General features: G+C 43.5%; 1 protein-coding gene across 1 annotated transcript in view; it reads left to right on the top strand.

The window, feature by feature from the left end:
• LOC310813341 (contactin-associated protein-like 5) overlaps positions 1-14753 on the top strand; it is a gene marked incomplete at both ends in the record, with an annotated part of 52441 nt that extends 37688 nt beyond the window's left edge. Inside the window, 13 exons of the mRNA XM_083682282.1 lie at positions 1256-1375; positions 2639-2839; positions 4431-4587; positions 5143-5270; positions 5510-5680; positions 6210-6428; positions 7369-7608; positions 8992-9216; positions 11790-11923; positions 12841-12928; positions 13480-13683; positions 14102-14176; positions 14551-14753. Coding sequence (XP_083538408.1) covers positions 1256-1375; positions 2639-2839; positions 4431-4587; positions 5143-5270; positions 5510-5680; positions 6210-6428; positions 7369-7608; positions 8992-9216; positions 11790-11923; positions 12841-12928; positions 13480-13683; positions 14102-14176; positions 14551-14753 — 2165 coding nt within the window. The remainder of the gene's footprint in view (positions 1-1255; positions 1376-2638; positions 2840-4430; positions 4588-5142; positions 5271-5509; positions 5681-6209; positions 6429-7368; positions 7609-8991; positions 9217-11789; positions 11924-12840; positions 12929-13479; positions 13684-14101; positions 14177-14550) is intronic.
• Between the last annotated feature and the right edge of the window lie 629 nt (positions 14754-15382).

The raw sequence follows: 15382 nt of genomic DNA on the forward strand, positions 1-15382 counted from the left end.
TGCCCTTCCTACTAATACTACAGTACTTTACACCTTTCTCCTATCTGCTGTACTGTGCCGTCAAGAGGTTTCCTATATTTGTATATGTATATACATCTAAAGTGCAATTTAAAGAGTTCAGTCAGGACACTCACACCAATACATTTAATCATGTATTCCATGAAAATGATAATACATTTAGGCTTGGTGTAATTGGATGGCTCCGCTCTGTAGAGCTCTGACTGGAGATAAACATCAACAATATGCATGTATACAATATGGCAGGGAGCCCATTACTTTTGCTACATACAGAGTGACTGGAGGCTGGGGGTGGTGGGTGGAACGACCACCCAAAATGTGCTCCCTGCAACCATGTCACAACTGTTGAATGGGGGAGTGTAAACCTGCTGCTTTTAAGCCTCTGTCCCTTGAACATGTGATGGTGTTTGTTCATACTTGTGAAACACCTGACATGTCATCTGACGGACAGCTGCGCGGTTTGATTTAGAGTGCCCTGCCTGAACTAGCGCTATGCTCCATTTAACAAAAACAAGCGATGGTCTTCCAGATTGTGTAACCTTTTGGTATTCTCCTCTGGTATTTCTCAATCTTACCTACCTGAGAATGTGGTAAATCTTTTAGCAACACGTCGAGATGAGGCTCAGTCTGACATGGAAGTTTCGCCTCTCATGTGGCGTCTCTTGACATACACTGGCTCCCCTTTGATATTCATCACAGAGCTCTGCTACAACCCTTGTGTGTGAGACTTCCCTGCTCCAGAATGCTGATTTCTTGTTTATACACCAGCGGATGCAGTTGTCCTTGCATGTCCGGGAGAACGTGACAGAAAAGTGCAGCACCTGAATGAAAATGGGCCCCTCATAACTTCTCAAATCTACTATATATGCATAATGAAACTAGGCAACCCTCTATGTTTCATGTTTAAGAGGCACACGTAAGGTCAGGGGTGTAAACGCTTTGATATGTGTGTATTGTTATTCATGTACCTTGTCACATATTATATCTCTATGTTGTCTGGCATAAAATATGTTAAAATAAAGGTTTTTTTGTTTTTTTTATGGGAGGACGATTGTCGGCACTACCAGGGTTAGTGTGCTCGCTTGCTTTGTGACTTTAGTTTTGAAGGTTGGAGTCTTTGTGTATCGGTATCATCCGCTAGCCAATAGAATAGTGTATCACCCCTCTGGATTTCTTATTCTTTTTTACTTGAGTTTTACTATGTCCCAATACAACCTATAATTGTTTTACCCCCCAGCTATCTATGAGGCATCCTGTGAGGCCTATAGGCTGATGGGCAGCTCCTCAGGCTACTTCTCCATTGATCCAGATGGGAGTGGTCCCCTGGGGCCCACACAGGTCTACTGCAACATGACAGGTGAGCTAGAAAGTCAGGACGGGGGCCGCAGCCATCACCTCTGCTCTCTCCTAGTCCCACTAGGTCCTGTGGGATCATGCCCAGAGGAGAGGAGAGTAACAGTATATGATACATCTGGTCCAGTCACTTACAGATCACATTGCACCGATCCGCAGCGTAACTGACAGCTGACAGTTCGCTATCAAGCAGAAAATCATTCGGTCACTCGATATGGACCCAGTTGGGTTACACTTTTTAGTTCCTGAAGTTGATTTGTGATGAATGTCCTCTTGTTAAGGAAACATATGCATAATTTTCTCAGAACGGGTGCCACATTTCACCGTCCTAAAGGTGAATGAATGCACCAAGAAAAAAGAATAGCTCAGCTGTGAGTAATGAGTCAGTGTCATGCCTCCAGGGCTTGGAATTTGAACAGAGTTAGAGCACGAGAGCCTCATCGCTGGCACCCAAGACAGTATCCATCACTTGGGCTGTCAGGAGCTTTACTGCTCTGACCTTTCCTGAGGTTAATGCGACATTTAAGTCATTACTGAAGTGGTGGTGGCTGTGGAGCTGCTGACTGGCCTGACTCTTGATAGTCTGGCTCAGGACTGTATTGTGTTTTCCTCTTCTTGATCACACACGCACACGCACACGCACACGCACACGCACACGCACACGCACACGCACACACACACACACACACACACACACACACACACTTTGCAGGGGAGTTGCCTCTGGTTGACCTCAATTAAAGAATCCATTAGAGATGTAAATAACTCTCAGCTTGACAACCAAGGATATGAATAATCACAAAGTGGAATAGGATTTTCTCTTAGGGAAGGTAAACACAAAATCCCCATAATACATACTAAACGGGGGATGGGAATGAATTGGAGTCCTCACCTCAATTAATCAAGCAAACTGTAGTGTTAACCCTTAAGAGCAGAGCACACAGAATCTCAATAGGCTGTTCAGTTATCAGTAGTGGATTACCTTAATGTACATTCAGCAAATCCCTGTGTTCACACATGTTAATTAGTCATTGGATTGTACAACTTTGAAGACAGGATTCATTAGTTCAAGGTCTTCTGAATCAGAAGCTGAAACATGACACTACTTGCATGCTCTAATTTACACACATCATGTATGCTACAGGCCGAGATGTCTTACAGTTGGAGGTGTGTGTGTGTGTGTGTGTGTGTGTGTGTGTGTGTGTGTGTGTGTGTGTGTGTGTGTGTGTGTGCGTACGTGCGTGCGTATGTGTGTGTGTGTGTGTAGATGAGAAGGTGTGGACAGTGGTCAGCCACAACAGCACAGCTCCAGTGAGAGTCCATGGCTCCACGCTACAGAAGCCCTACGTTATGAGGTTCAACTACAGCGCCTCACCTGAACAACTACGCGCCCTTGTGGCCGGGTCGGAGCAGTGTCAACAGGACGTGGTGTACGGCTGCAGGAAGTCCCGCCTCTTCAATACAAGAGGTGAGCTGGTACACACGATGTAACATGATTTGTGACATCGGACCAAGAAATTCTCCCCGAACCGTTGTGTTGTTTCACTTGTTAGAGAGAGCCTGACTCTGACCGTTTGAATATATACAGATATACCTCTGTTTGAGTATCTACAGATATCGTCTGCCAATCCTCTCATTATTTTGCAATAACTTGAAAGGCTTCCCCCAAGTATGTCTCAGAGCATTCATCTTCAATTGCTTTGGGAGCAAATGTTGTCCCAGACATCCCACGTTTGCTCCTAAATCATGAAACATTCATTAAGTCCTGCATCCTCGCATTCCCAGGGTGTCATGATGCACACAAACAAACAAGTTCATTATCACACCAGATCAAAGAGACACAGGAAACAAGACATTCTATGGCAGCGTCAACACGATGAGATACAGCATAAATTGGGTGGCTGTTTATAGCCATGCTTGAACCCAGATATTGCAGTAGTCTATCGAAAAGGGTCGTTGGCTCTCTACCACTCTGTCGATATAGCTAACCTACATCTATTCGCTCTTGAAGCAAATTCTAACTTCAAGTTGGTGTATAAAAAAGTGCTTTACACATAAACACATCATTATTGTTATCATACAGTGCTTATGACATAGAGTGAACTATTCAGACAATGAATTATGTATTCGATTTTTCATAAAAGATGTATGTCAAATTTAATACACATGCTCTGCTTTTTGTTGACGTTTGATTATCCAACAAACACATATGAATGACTTGAGGCCATGGAATCAGTTCAATGTAAACATAAACACAATAACAGATCTTGTTGTCTTTATATAGCTGTTCAACCTTCCAGTGTGCTAATACTGAAATAAACAGCTGTTTAATTGGTTTGATAATTAGTTAGTACAATTATTCATTTCAATAATTGGTAAGTTAATGATACACAGTTGTGTTTGTTTGTGCTAAGGCAAGACCGCAGCTTGTAGTACGACAAGAAACAAGCAATTAACATTGACAACAGCCATTTCTTTTTGACTTGTCTACTTGCTGTATTTATGATACCGTTTTGTTATCTATGAAAATGCAGTCCCACCAATAAGTATGCAAATATACCCACACTTCTTCATGTCCAGAAATAACAGACTAAAACATGGTTAGTGTTGATATACAGTAGATTTTGGCAATGGCAAGACCCGTTCTGACAGCACTTGTGAGAAACTAGTGTTGTGAAAAGAAAATAATATATTCAGTGTTACTAGTGTTACTGGCATTTCTTTGAACACCTTTGTTTATGTGAGTTGTTTGAGACGGTGTTAAAAATGTATGTGAAATTGTATGTGTAGCAGTATAATGTTGTTCCTTAAATTACAGCCACAGAGTTCTCACTGTATGGAGGGTTAGAACATCAAGAGAGGTTGAAAGGGGGGGGGGGGGGGGGTTGGAAACACAGGAATAGGAACTGTTGTCTTGGTGGATGGACCAGGGTGGTCTTGGTGGATGGACCTGTGTTCCCTGGAACAACAGTTAAACTGTTGTTTTGTGATTCTCTTTTTTGCTAGTCGTACAGTAGGTACCATGGTAATTGCATGGATGTGTTTGTGCTCTATCTCAGATGGTACCCCGTTGTCGTGGTGGGTGGACCAGGGTGGAGAGAGACGGACCTACTGGGGAGGCTTCCTGCCTGGGGTTCAGCAGTGCTCCTGCAGCCTGGAGGAGAACTGCATGGACATGAACTACTTCTGCAACTGTGACGCTGACACAGACTCATGGTAACAAGGCAAATGTGGCTCTCTGTCTAGGGATTTACTACTCTTCTCTTTTCATGTGTCTGCGTTTTCTGTGTACTTACTGTATCTATTGATAGTCATTATTGTCCATTTCCTTTCCTATTCATTTGCAACATAATTGAGCAGTGGTAACTGTTTTTCATTCCAAATGACTTTCTATCAATATGTACCAAAACGTGGTCTGTATGACAATTTAACGTTTGGAAATCCTGTTAAATGATGGATTGTATGGATATTTAAATGATGATAAAAGTGGTTGAAGTTTTAAATACAGATCTTATCATGATGTTCTTTATTACATATTTTATCTTTCAATTTTAAATTCCATTGCATATATTTGTCTTCACCCCAGTGTGTGCCCCGGGAACTGCGCATTGAGAGAGACCTCTTTTGCATATCTCCGGAGGCATATGTCCACATTGTGACAGATTGCTCCATTTGGAGTGTTTACTCCAAAGTTCCAACTGATGCTGAGGAATGGATTATTTTATCTGTAGTGCCTCTAAAATTGAGAGGTTTCTGTTTTTTTTGTCTCAGGGCTAATGACACGGGAGTCCTCTCCTACAAAAACCACTTACCAGTGAGCCAGATCGTGATTGGAGACACCAACAGAACAGGCTCGGAGGCTGTCTACAGAATCGGCCCGCTACGTTGTCATGGTGACAGTAGGTGAACGCTTCTATTTTGTGACCATTTCGCTGCGGATGGTTGCTTGACTCATCCTTGTTTTCCCAGGCCAAATGCTGATCAAAGATGAGAATGTTCACAAATGATCCATGCCCTCCCAGACACTAAATACCCTTATTATCCCCGTTCACTGTTGTTTCTGTGCTTTGCATGTCGAGTCGAGTCAAAGACCTATTCATTGAGAGTGATCTTTAAATTATTGTCTCCCTTCTTCCAGAGTCTGTGTGGAATGCAGCGTCCTTCTACCAGGAGTCTTCCTACCTGCACTTTCCCACCCTCCAGGCAGAGCTCAGCGCTGACATCTCCTTCTACTTCAAGACCAGTGCCCCCTCAGGAGTCTTTCTGGAGAACCTGGGCCTCAAAGACTTCATTAGAGTGGAGCTCAGCTGTGAGTCAGACACACACATACACACACACACACACACACACACACACACACACACACACACACACACAATTAACATGTCATGTCATGAGGTAGTCAAAATTATATCGTCAAAATTATAACAAAGTATGTAATAAAGCACAATTACAGTAGTACAGTGTATCGTCAATCTGTCAGCTTAGCCTTGAATATTAACTTATCATTTCACAAAATAACAACCCTTAAGTAGAGATCTTGAACAGCCTTTTTGGATATGAAATGAAAAGTCACCAAGATGTTTGGAGAAAGAGAGAGAGAGAGCAGAAAGACAGGAGGGATGGGCTGAAAGGAGAGGGTTCCAAATGGAGTTCTCACAGCTCAATGTGAAGAACAGCTTTCAATATGAGCCTTTCCATTGAGGGAAAATGTGTGGAGAAACATTGATGGAAAATGGAAATACTGTTCCAGTGCGATGATTGATGGGGTTCCAGTGACCTCGCTCATCTCTCTCTCCCTGTGTGTCTCTCCCCTGTGCCCCCACCCTTCGCCTCAGCTCCTCTGGTGGTAACGTTCTCCTTTGACGTGGGCAACGGGCCGGTGGTTTTGGCGGTGAAGTCCCACGTGCCCCTGAATGACAGGCAGTGGCACTACGTGAGGGCGGAGCGCAGCGTGAAGGAGGCCTCTCTGCAGGTGGACCAGCTGCCTCTACGCTTCCTGGACGCCCCGTCTGACGGACATCTCCGCCTCAGGCTCAACAGTCAGCTGTTTGTGGGTAGGCCTGGACTAAGACTCAGTAGACACGTGCACACACACACACATGCACACACGCACGCACGCACACACACGCACGCATACACACGCACGTACACACACACGCACTCACGCACACACACACATGCACGCACACACACACACGCATGCACGCACACACACACACATGCACGCACACACACATGCATGCGCGCACACACTCACATGCACACACACACACACACACACACACACGCACGCACACACACACTTGCACTCACGCACACACACACACGCACACACACACTCACACAACCCTTGTGGGATTTTGTTTTTTTCATTAAGCTTTCTTTCCCCGTTTTTAAGTCCCTGTTCTACAGACATACTGTACTGTAGGCTATATCTCAAGATCGACTGTGTCCTCAGATACTGTAGGTCACAGCATGAATTATAATGCTATAAGATCTTCTTTTTTCATATTCATTATCATTATTGCACAGTAACTTCCTGGTTATGCCAAGGCATTACACAGTTGAATGGGTTTAGAAATTCCCTATAAGCCTTGCTGAGACAAAATCTTTGGGGGGCTATAAATCCTGGTTTGTCATTCCGGAGCTCTACTGTTTTCATCTGGATTCTAATGGCTTAAAAGGTCAAGCCAAACACTTTATCCTAATAGATATTCTTCCATATTCGCATATATTTAGTCTTAATGAGATCTCATACACTTGGATGGTTCCGGAGTTGTTTCACGATGCTTACTGGAATTAAATCATGGGTTGCAGTCAATTATTATCAGACTCTGAATGGATTTTGTATATACAGTATAGAAAGTTGTGTCATTGGATCCTCCTCTGCCTCTGAATTGTATTATGGTAGTATATATTATAGGGGTGTTATGAATGTGTTATAACACTGTAATAGCCTTATGAATGAATAATAATCTCCCTTCTCTCCTCCAGGAGGAACGGCCTCCAGACAGAGGGGCTTCCTGGGCTGCATCAGAACTCTGACCATCAACGGCGTGACCTTTAACCTGGAGGAGCGGGCTAAGATGACCCCGGGGGTGACCTCTGGCTGCCCCGGCCACTGCAGCGGCTCCAGCAGTCTCTGCCACAACAGAGGGAGGTGCCTGGAGAGGAACAGCGGCTACGTCTGTGACTGCTCCCAGTCCGCCTACGGGGGACCCTCCTGCAAGGAAGGTGGGGGTTACCTCAAGTACCTCATATCCCCATGTCCTTGTTTTTCTATAATAGTGTACCTGAAGTCTAAAAACATTGGGCTCAAATGGGTTCACTCATGGTTTTCTTGTTGGATTTTCTGCAAGCAAGTTGTGTGATGTGTCTCCCTTTGTCCTTGTTTTTTTGTTGACTATACTTCAAATATAGTCAACAGTATGTATATATATATATAACAGTGCAGCTCTTTACTTGTACTGAAACGTACTGGGCTGTTTCTACCTTCTCCAGTTATTGAGCTGTTATCTCCTAAAAGTTCAGTTATGAGCAGCAAGAGCAGTTCAGCAAAAAGCCTTTGATGTACTGTATTATAGCCACAGCATGTTGAGTGTGCGTGTGTGTGTGTGGGGGGGTATTTGCATATTTTCAATACCTCTCTCTCTCTCTCTTTCTCTCTCTCTCTCTCTCTCGCTCTCTCTCTTTCTCTCTCTCTCTCTCTATGTCTGATCCATTGAAAATATTTCCTCCTGTCCAAATTTCAAGTTAAATAAATTATTCCCCTTCAATCATTTTTTAGGAAAAAAGCAATATTGATTTATCTTAACCCTGTTCTGTCTTTCTAGATTATATTTCATTTCCACGGTCTGCGACTGTGTGGGCGGCCAGCCTCTCATTCTCTCTCCGCTGAAGTCATGACTTGTTATGAAACTTAGTTATGAAAACCGAAAAGTCTCTCAGAATGTACTCAGACAGCTCTAATACATAGTGCTATAATTACGCAACATATTCCTTGTCCGTGTATAATCACGTTAGAGAACAGAGGGGGGTCAGAGGGAACGTCATGTTTTGAAAGGTGTCTAGTTATTCTGAGGATCACTGTGCTCTTGAAGTGGAGGTGTTAAGATCAGGGGCATTCAGAGTGCGGATTGGGCTCAAACAAGTGAAGAAGTGATCAAAGCGAGAGAGGAGAAGATGACAGATCTTTTCTCCTCTGCTGTCTCTGGTCTGTCTGAGAGGATCCATCTCTCACATTCACACTAATCTAGGGCTCCACTATCATGGAGGAGGCACGTCTCCTATGAAGGGTGATCTGCCTGCCTGTGAAATGTGGTACATGATGAACCCATGATCTCATACAAAGCCTGCATGTGCCATGAATATTTGCGAGATGGGTTGTTTTTTTTGGTTTCGACTGTCCATAGAAAAAAGGCTGATTGTTTCAATGTTTGACATTCAAGTTACTCAAAGCCTTTAATTCCGTGTATCACAGCATAACGCCTAATGCCCCATCCTCCCTCTGTGTCAAGAGGTAACCATGTTGTTCAAGACTGCTACGCAGAGATAAACCTTAATTCACCCATCTCCTGTCCCCTCTCTCTCTCTCTCTCTCTCTCTCTCTCTCTCCAGAGGTGTCTGTGTCATTTGACAGAGAGTCATCAGTGACCTACACCTTCCAGGAGCCTTTCTCAGTGATGCAGAACAGAAGCTCTCAGGCATCCAGTGTGTCCAGAGAGAGCAGCAGAGCCAGAGAGAACATGGCCTTCAGCTTCATGACCACACAGAGCCCTGCCATGCTGCTCACTGTCAGCACCTTCAGCCAGCAGTACATAGCTGTCTTCCTGGCTCACAACGGTAGGTAGAACGGTTGTAGAAAAGCCAATGAAGTCAAATTTAAGAGTTAGTTTGTTTCACATCTGTACTAAGGCTGTTACAATACTAGCCTTCACCAAAGGGGTTTGAAACCGTATGGAGACTCCACCAAGTCTATTACAAACATACTTACTTTGGCAAAGGGGTTTAGAAATGGATTTGACACTCCACCAAGACCTTAGCAGCTAATGGGTTACAGTCCATGAATGAGCAATGATACTGTATGGAGACTCCCCTTAGGCTTAAGCAACATTAGCTTTTAAGCAGAGGCTGTTATATGAAGTTTGGATCATGACCAAATTAGTTGGAGAGTGCCACTGTAAATTCAGTATATAAATCTTAATATCATCCCACATAAAAGAGAGAAAGTTGGCTATTAATTATTTCATAACTGAGGTGTTAAACGTTTTACAAGTGAAATCTCAATTGAACCCCACATTGAGAAAAGAAGAGATCGGCACCAGGCACAAATCAATGTGACAAAAAAGGCAATCCCTTTTCAAATGGGAGGGGGGGGGACAATTATAATCCGCTTCGCAAGTAACGTGACATGTTGAGTCTATTTCCATCAATCACGATTCACAAAACAGAAATCAAAGAAAAATGCAAACACACTCACACATGACAGATACTCCAGGTTTCAGCGATGCCTCTAAGCCCTATTCAGTCTGGTTCATAACGAAGCCACGAGCACGGTGGATCACTCACGTTGGCCCGATAAGCTGACAGCCATCAGAGCGAGTGTAACGTCAGCAAGCATCACGATGAGTGACACCACTTGTGTTCTCCTAAGTCAGGGTTCCTTTTTATGTTCTTTTGTGCTCAATCGGAGTGCGTGGATGAGCCAGGATTTTGTAAATATTGAAGGATCAGGAGGACACTTCATCCACGGTAATCTTTACCTACCAGGGCACTGTCAGGGACTTCTCAAACATAACATAAACCCCCCTCCACCAATCCAGCCTGAATTGTAATATTGACCCAACTTCACTTGATAATGCAAAGCTCTCTGCCTCTGTGATCTGGTGTCCTGTGTGTGTGGGAGGAACACTGAGTGCATATTGACATGTTCAATACAGGGGCAAATAGCTGTAGGTTACTACCAGGATAAATATTTATATTTATATATATATATAAAGATGCAACTGTTAGGGGTTTCAATAGGGGAGTCTATTTATAAGTAAACTATCTCTATTGCCAACTCTCTTTCTATTGGGTCCCATAGTCTTACTGCGCTCTTCAGTTAAAAGCATCACTGTATTCCAAACTCAATCATATTTGCTAGTTGTAATATAGGATTATTGATTGACTTGTGTGGTGTGCTGAATTCAAAATGAAAAAAATACATGGGTTAAGGTCGGCTGCTTATGAGATTTTCTGTTTGCCATTTAAAGGTTATTCGCAGTAATGTCCCGTCCTGTGCATTAGTGTTGTTTGTCTGTGTTTTTGTTATTCGTTTAATTCTTTTTTGACTCACGTTGTTTTTTTGTTTCTGTCACTTTGTTATCTGCCCTTGTGTGTTTCCCTGTCTGTGTGATTGTCTGCCCCGCCCCGATTGATTTCATCTGTTCCTTCCCATTATTCCCTGTATATTTAGTCTGTGTGTTCCTCTGTTTTGTCGACAGTTGGTGTGCCTCTGTGTCAATACATCCCAGCAATTTCCCTAGTGTCTAGTTTTCATGGTTTTTTATCTTTGTGTGTTTTTTGACTTTGCCTTTTTGCCTTCTCCTATCTGCCTTGATCTTGGAATTGACTACCTGTGTACCGTACTCTGTTTTGCCTACCCGTTTCTGGATATACGCTACCTATTGACTGCCTGTGTAGCAAACTCTTTTGCTAGTAAAACTTTTCTTTTGGATCAAGCCTGTGTCCTGAGTCGTGCAATTGAGTCTTCTACCCTAGTAATCATTATTACACATTACAGACAATTGCAGTATTCAATTGGAGCAAAGCAATACAGTTTTCAAAGCATCATAACTCCAATGAATGGGATTTCAATAACGTTTAGTTTGAATGCACAATAACATCCTGTTTGTCTGATGTTCAGGGGAGTGCGCTATTATGAAACCATGCACACATCATACTGCAATAACAGCTATAGAGATTTCTGATGTTTCACGTCCAGGTACACTACACTCTGGGCCCTTATTCAAACAGCAAATGGACAATGATTCCATAACTAGATGAATGTAGTACAATGGGCATTGCACAATGGGCATCTCTTCAGGCTACATCTTGACTGTCCCTCCTAAAGACCTCTTCACCCCCCACTACCCGTCTGTACAGTTCCTCTACTGTTAATAAATAAATACAAAAAACTAATCTTCCTTCTTCTAGCATTGTGACTGCCAATGGCCCCTGCTCCTAGCATAGATTTTTTTTTTCTTATGATGACTGATGTGTAGATGATCACTTACTTTAGACAAATGTACTTGTTGTAAGTCGCTTTGGATAAAAGCTTCTGCTAAATGTAAACAATGTAAATGGAAAATGACACCTATTCCCATCTAGTTTATTCCTCTAAATGTCTCCATGTCTCCGTCCTCCTCCACCAGGGAGTCTGCAGATCTGGTACCGTCTCCATGTAGACAGGAGACCAGATGTGTTCATCCCCAGACCCAGCAGTCTGGCAGACGGACTCCTCCACCGCATCAGAGTCCACCGCGAGGGGAAGGACCTCTACGTACAGGTGAGGAAGACACCAATGTAGCCAATGGCTAACCTTAACCCTTGCGGGATTCTAACCTGGGTCTCCCAACTTGCAAGCACGGTCTGTTACCACTATTCCAATAGAGTTAACCCACTGGGAGAGATTGTACAGGCCTTTTCTAGGCTAGGGTTGTACATCAGGAGGACAGGCTCATTGTAATGCATGTGATGGAACCATTCTTCATTCTATACCATGCATTACAATGAGCCCTCCTTATACAATATGTTCCCTTGTATGTTCCCCACTGAGGTACATACTGTATAAACAAGGGTTTGAACAGCACAAATACGAGAGGAAAATTGTGCTTTGTGGGAGTTTTTCTTTGCCACTGTGCCCTATATGTTTCTCCCCTCTGGGGAGTTTTTTTCCTTAGCTTACTTTTGGGAGTCTATGATTTGCTGTTACAGTAGATCAAATTGTTTGTATTGTATGTATTGTTTATATTGTTTAGTATTACTTTTGTTGTGAAGCACTTTGTGACGTGTCTATGTTAAAAGAGCTATACAAATTAACTTGATTGATTGATTGATTGATTGATTGCATTGTGACTCCAACATTATGTTCACTATTGTTACTAAAGAGAGAGAGAGAGAGGGAGAGAGAGAGAGGGATAGAGAGAGAGACAGAGAGAGAGAGAGAAATAGAGGGGGGGGCAGGAAGATTGAGGGAAGGAGCATGATGGAGGATGATAAGGAATGGACAGAGTGGGATGTGGGGTCACGTGTTTCAGGACAAAACGGAGGTTTCAAAGCACTTAAGCTAGAGCTGGACTACAGATGCCATTCTGACAAAGCTAGTTACAAGAACATAATACTCAATCCATATTGCATTGAAATCTACAATGGTTTTGTATTTCTTGAAACCTGCTCATCATTTGATTACTCTCCGCTCACCAGATCGACCAGGACATCCACAGAAAGTATACCCTGTCATCTGATGCAGAGTTGATCTTAATCAGATCCTTGACTTTGGGCAAAGTCATCGGTAAGCCTTCTTCTGGAATGAAATGGCCACGAGTGGAGAGCTATTTTGAATAATGGAACAAGGACCATTTAATGAAACTAGATTATAGTATGACGCAGTTTAATCATTATATAGTTTATACATTTATAAGATTTTCAATCATGTCAAATCTGTTATATTTATGACCTATGATTTTATGGGTTTAAATGCACAGAAGCATTTCTGAACATTTACAAACCCTTTCTGAGAATAACCATAATCCTATACTAGCAGATTTAAAGATGTGACCATCAATGCAAAGGGATGATTTAGTTTTTGTATCCCTACCTTCTGTTGCCATAGAAACTTTTGTCTTTAATTCAGTAGCCAAAGAAGGCTAAATCTATCACCTTAAAATATGGCTGATTTGTTTATTTTCATTTTGAAGGAGCTCATTCTGTTGTGGGTTAACTTTCACAGAGATCCTTCACATGTATAACATGTTTATGAGAACAATATTTTCATAACAATGTTTATGATAACATTTATACTGTAACAGGCACCAATAGTTCAGTGTTGATTCTGGATTACAGGAGGGGAGAATTTCGATGAGGAAGTGATGCAGGCAGGATCCAAAGGTTTCATTGGCTGCCTGTCATCGGTCCAGTTCAATCACGTGGCTCCCCTGAAGGCAGCGCTGCTTAATCGTGGCAGCTCATTGGTCAGCGTACGGGGTCAAATGGTCGAGTCTAACTGTGGGGCGCTGGGAGACTCCTCGACCTCACACCCACACTCAGGTTAGTGTTGTTTTTTTTGTAAAACACTGAGAGTCTGTTCACGGCTAACTAGATGAACTCAGATTGAACAAATGAATGAGTCCCTTTCACTCGGCTGCAGCTGTGGCTCTGTCACAGCAGAAGACATTTGGAGTGTGTATCGACTGTGGATGTCAGGAGCCTCGCCTCTAGCCCAAAAGCATCATTATTACATTCCAGGAATAAATCAGAGAAAGAGTACAAAACAACAATGAGTCGATGCCTTCCGGCCTAATAGAAGTTTTGTTTATCGTTGTTTGCGCAGAGTTACACAAATGTGTTATCTTGCGCCCGGCAAACAGCCTGTTAAAAGACCATCCATTGGCTGCTCGGCACAGCTCATTCACTCATTACTGTGGAAGTTAATGAATTAGGCTGATTCTCTTTCCTTCTCTCCCAGATCAAGCTGCCAACGCAAACAAAGATAAGGGACAGCAAGGCAACGATACCAGGAATGGTTCAGTCTTAATAGGAGGTCCGTTTCTCTATTCTCTGTTAATTTATTGTTAATATGAGAATGAGCACCAGCTGTCTGCTTTTTGTCTTTGTCTGTCTCTCTCTCTTTGTTCTCCTTTTCCATCACTCTCTCTCTCTCTCTCTCTCTCTCTCTCTCTCTCTCTCTCTCTCTCTCTCTCTCTCTCTCTCTCTCTCTCTCTCTTTCTCTCTCTGTCTCCTCTGTGGATGTTTCTGTCTCTCTCTCTTTGAGTTACAGTTATTCTCATCTCTCATCTGTGGTCAGTTTAAGACCATTGCCTAGCCAATAGCCACCTGACTACATTGAACTGACCGGAGAATATAGCCCTATAATAGTCCTCTAAAGATGGCTGCACTTGCTCCTCCCCTCCCCAGGTGTAGTCGCGGCGGTGGTCTTCATCACTTTGTGTGTGGTGGCGGTGATGACCCGTTTCCTGTACCAGCAGCGTAAGGCCCAGAGGAATGCCGCCAGCATCAAGGAGAAGGAGCAGCGGCAGCACAGCCTGGAGACGGCCTACCGGACAGAACTCCACCTCCACAACTCAGTCAGGGACAGCATGAAGGAGTACTACATCTGACTGACACCCAGCGGCCCTGTGCTGGACTGCTCTCCAGCCAAGCCTTCTAGCCATTGCTTACCTCTCTTCTGTTTTGTCCAGCTGTCTGCACGGCCCGGGGTGAGGTCCTTGGCCTTTTCCCCTTCTCTGGGGCTAGAAATGGAGGAGAGTTCCTTCTCCTATAGGGAACTGTGGGAATAGTGTGTAGACAGGACTTGTAGCTCCAGTGATATTGTTCTGTCTGCCACCGGAATGCTGGCGATGGGGAGGGGAGACAGTGTCCTAAGGGAATGTGACATTATGGGTATGGTGCAATGAATGGATTTATCCAACGATAAAGCAAATAGGAGCTAGGTGTGGTTGGGTCAGGCAATGCTATGGGAACAAGTTGTTCCTAAGTCAGAGACCGAAGGACGGATGGACAGATGGACATTGGTGCTGAATTGGTGAATGGATGCTGGAGGCCAAGAGAAGACCCGGACTGTCGAGGGGAGACAATGAGTGCAATGAATCTGTTTAAACCCATGTAAGAAGAGGGTCAAGAATTAAACACAGCTGAAAGCCACAGCATTACAGCTAATACAGAGGGTAAAGTGGCACAAGGGGCCAAGATATTGACAGGCAATTACAGCACACTGCTTTAAGAATAG

This window comes from Argentina silus (genome assembly GCF_951799395.1).
Source record: "Argentina silus genome assembly, chromosome: 12".
In the NCBI taxonomy this organism is placed as follows: domain Eukaryota; kingdom Metazoa; phylum Chordata; class Actinopteri; order Argentiniformes; family Argentinidae; genus Argentina; species Argentina silus.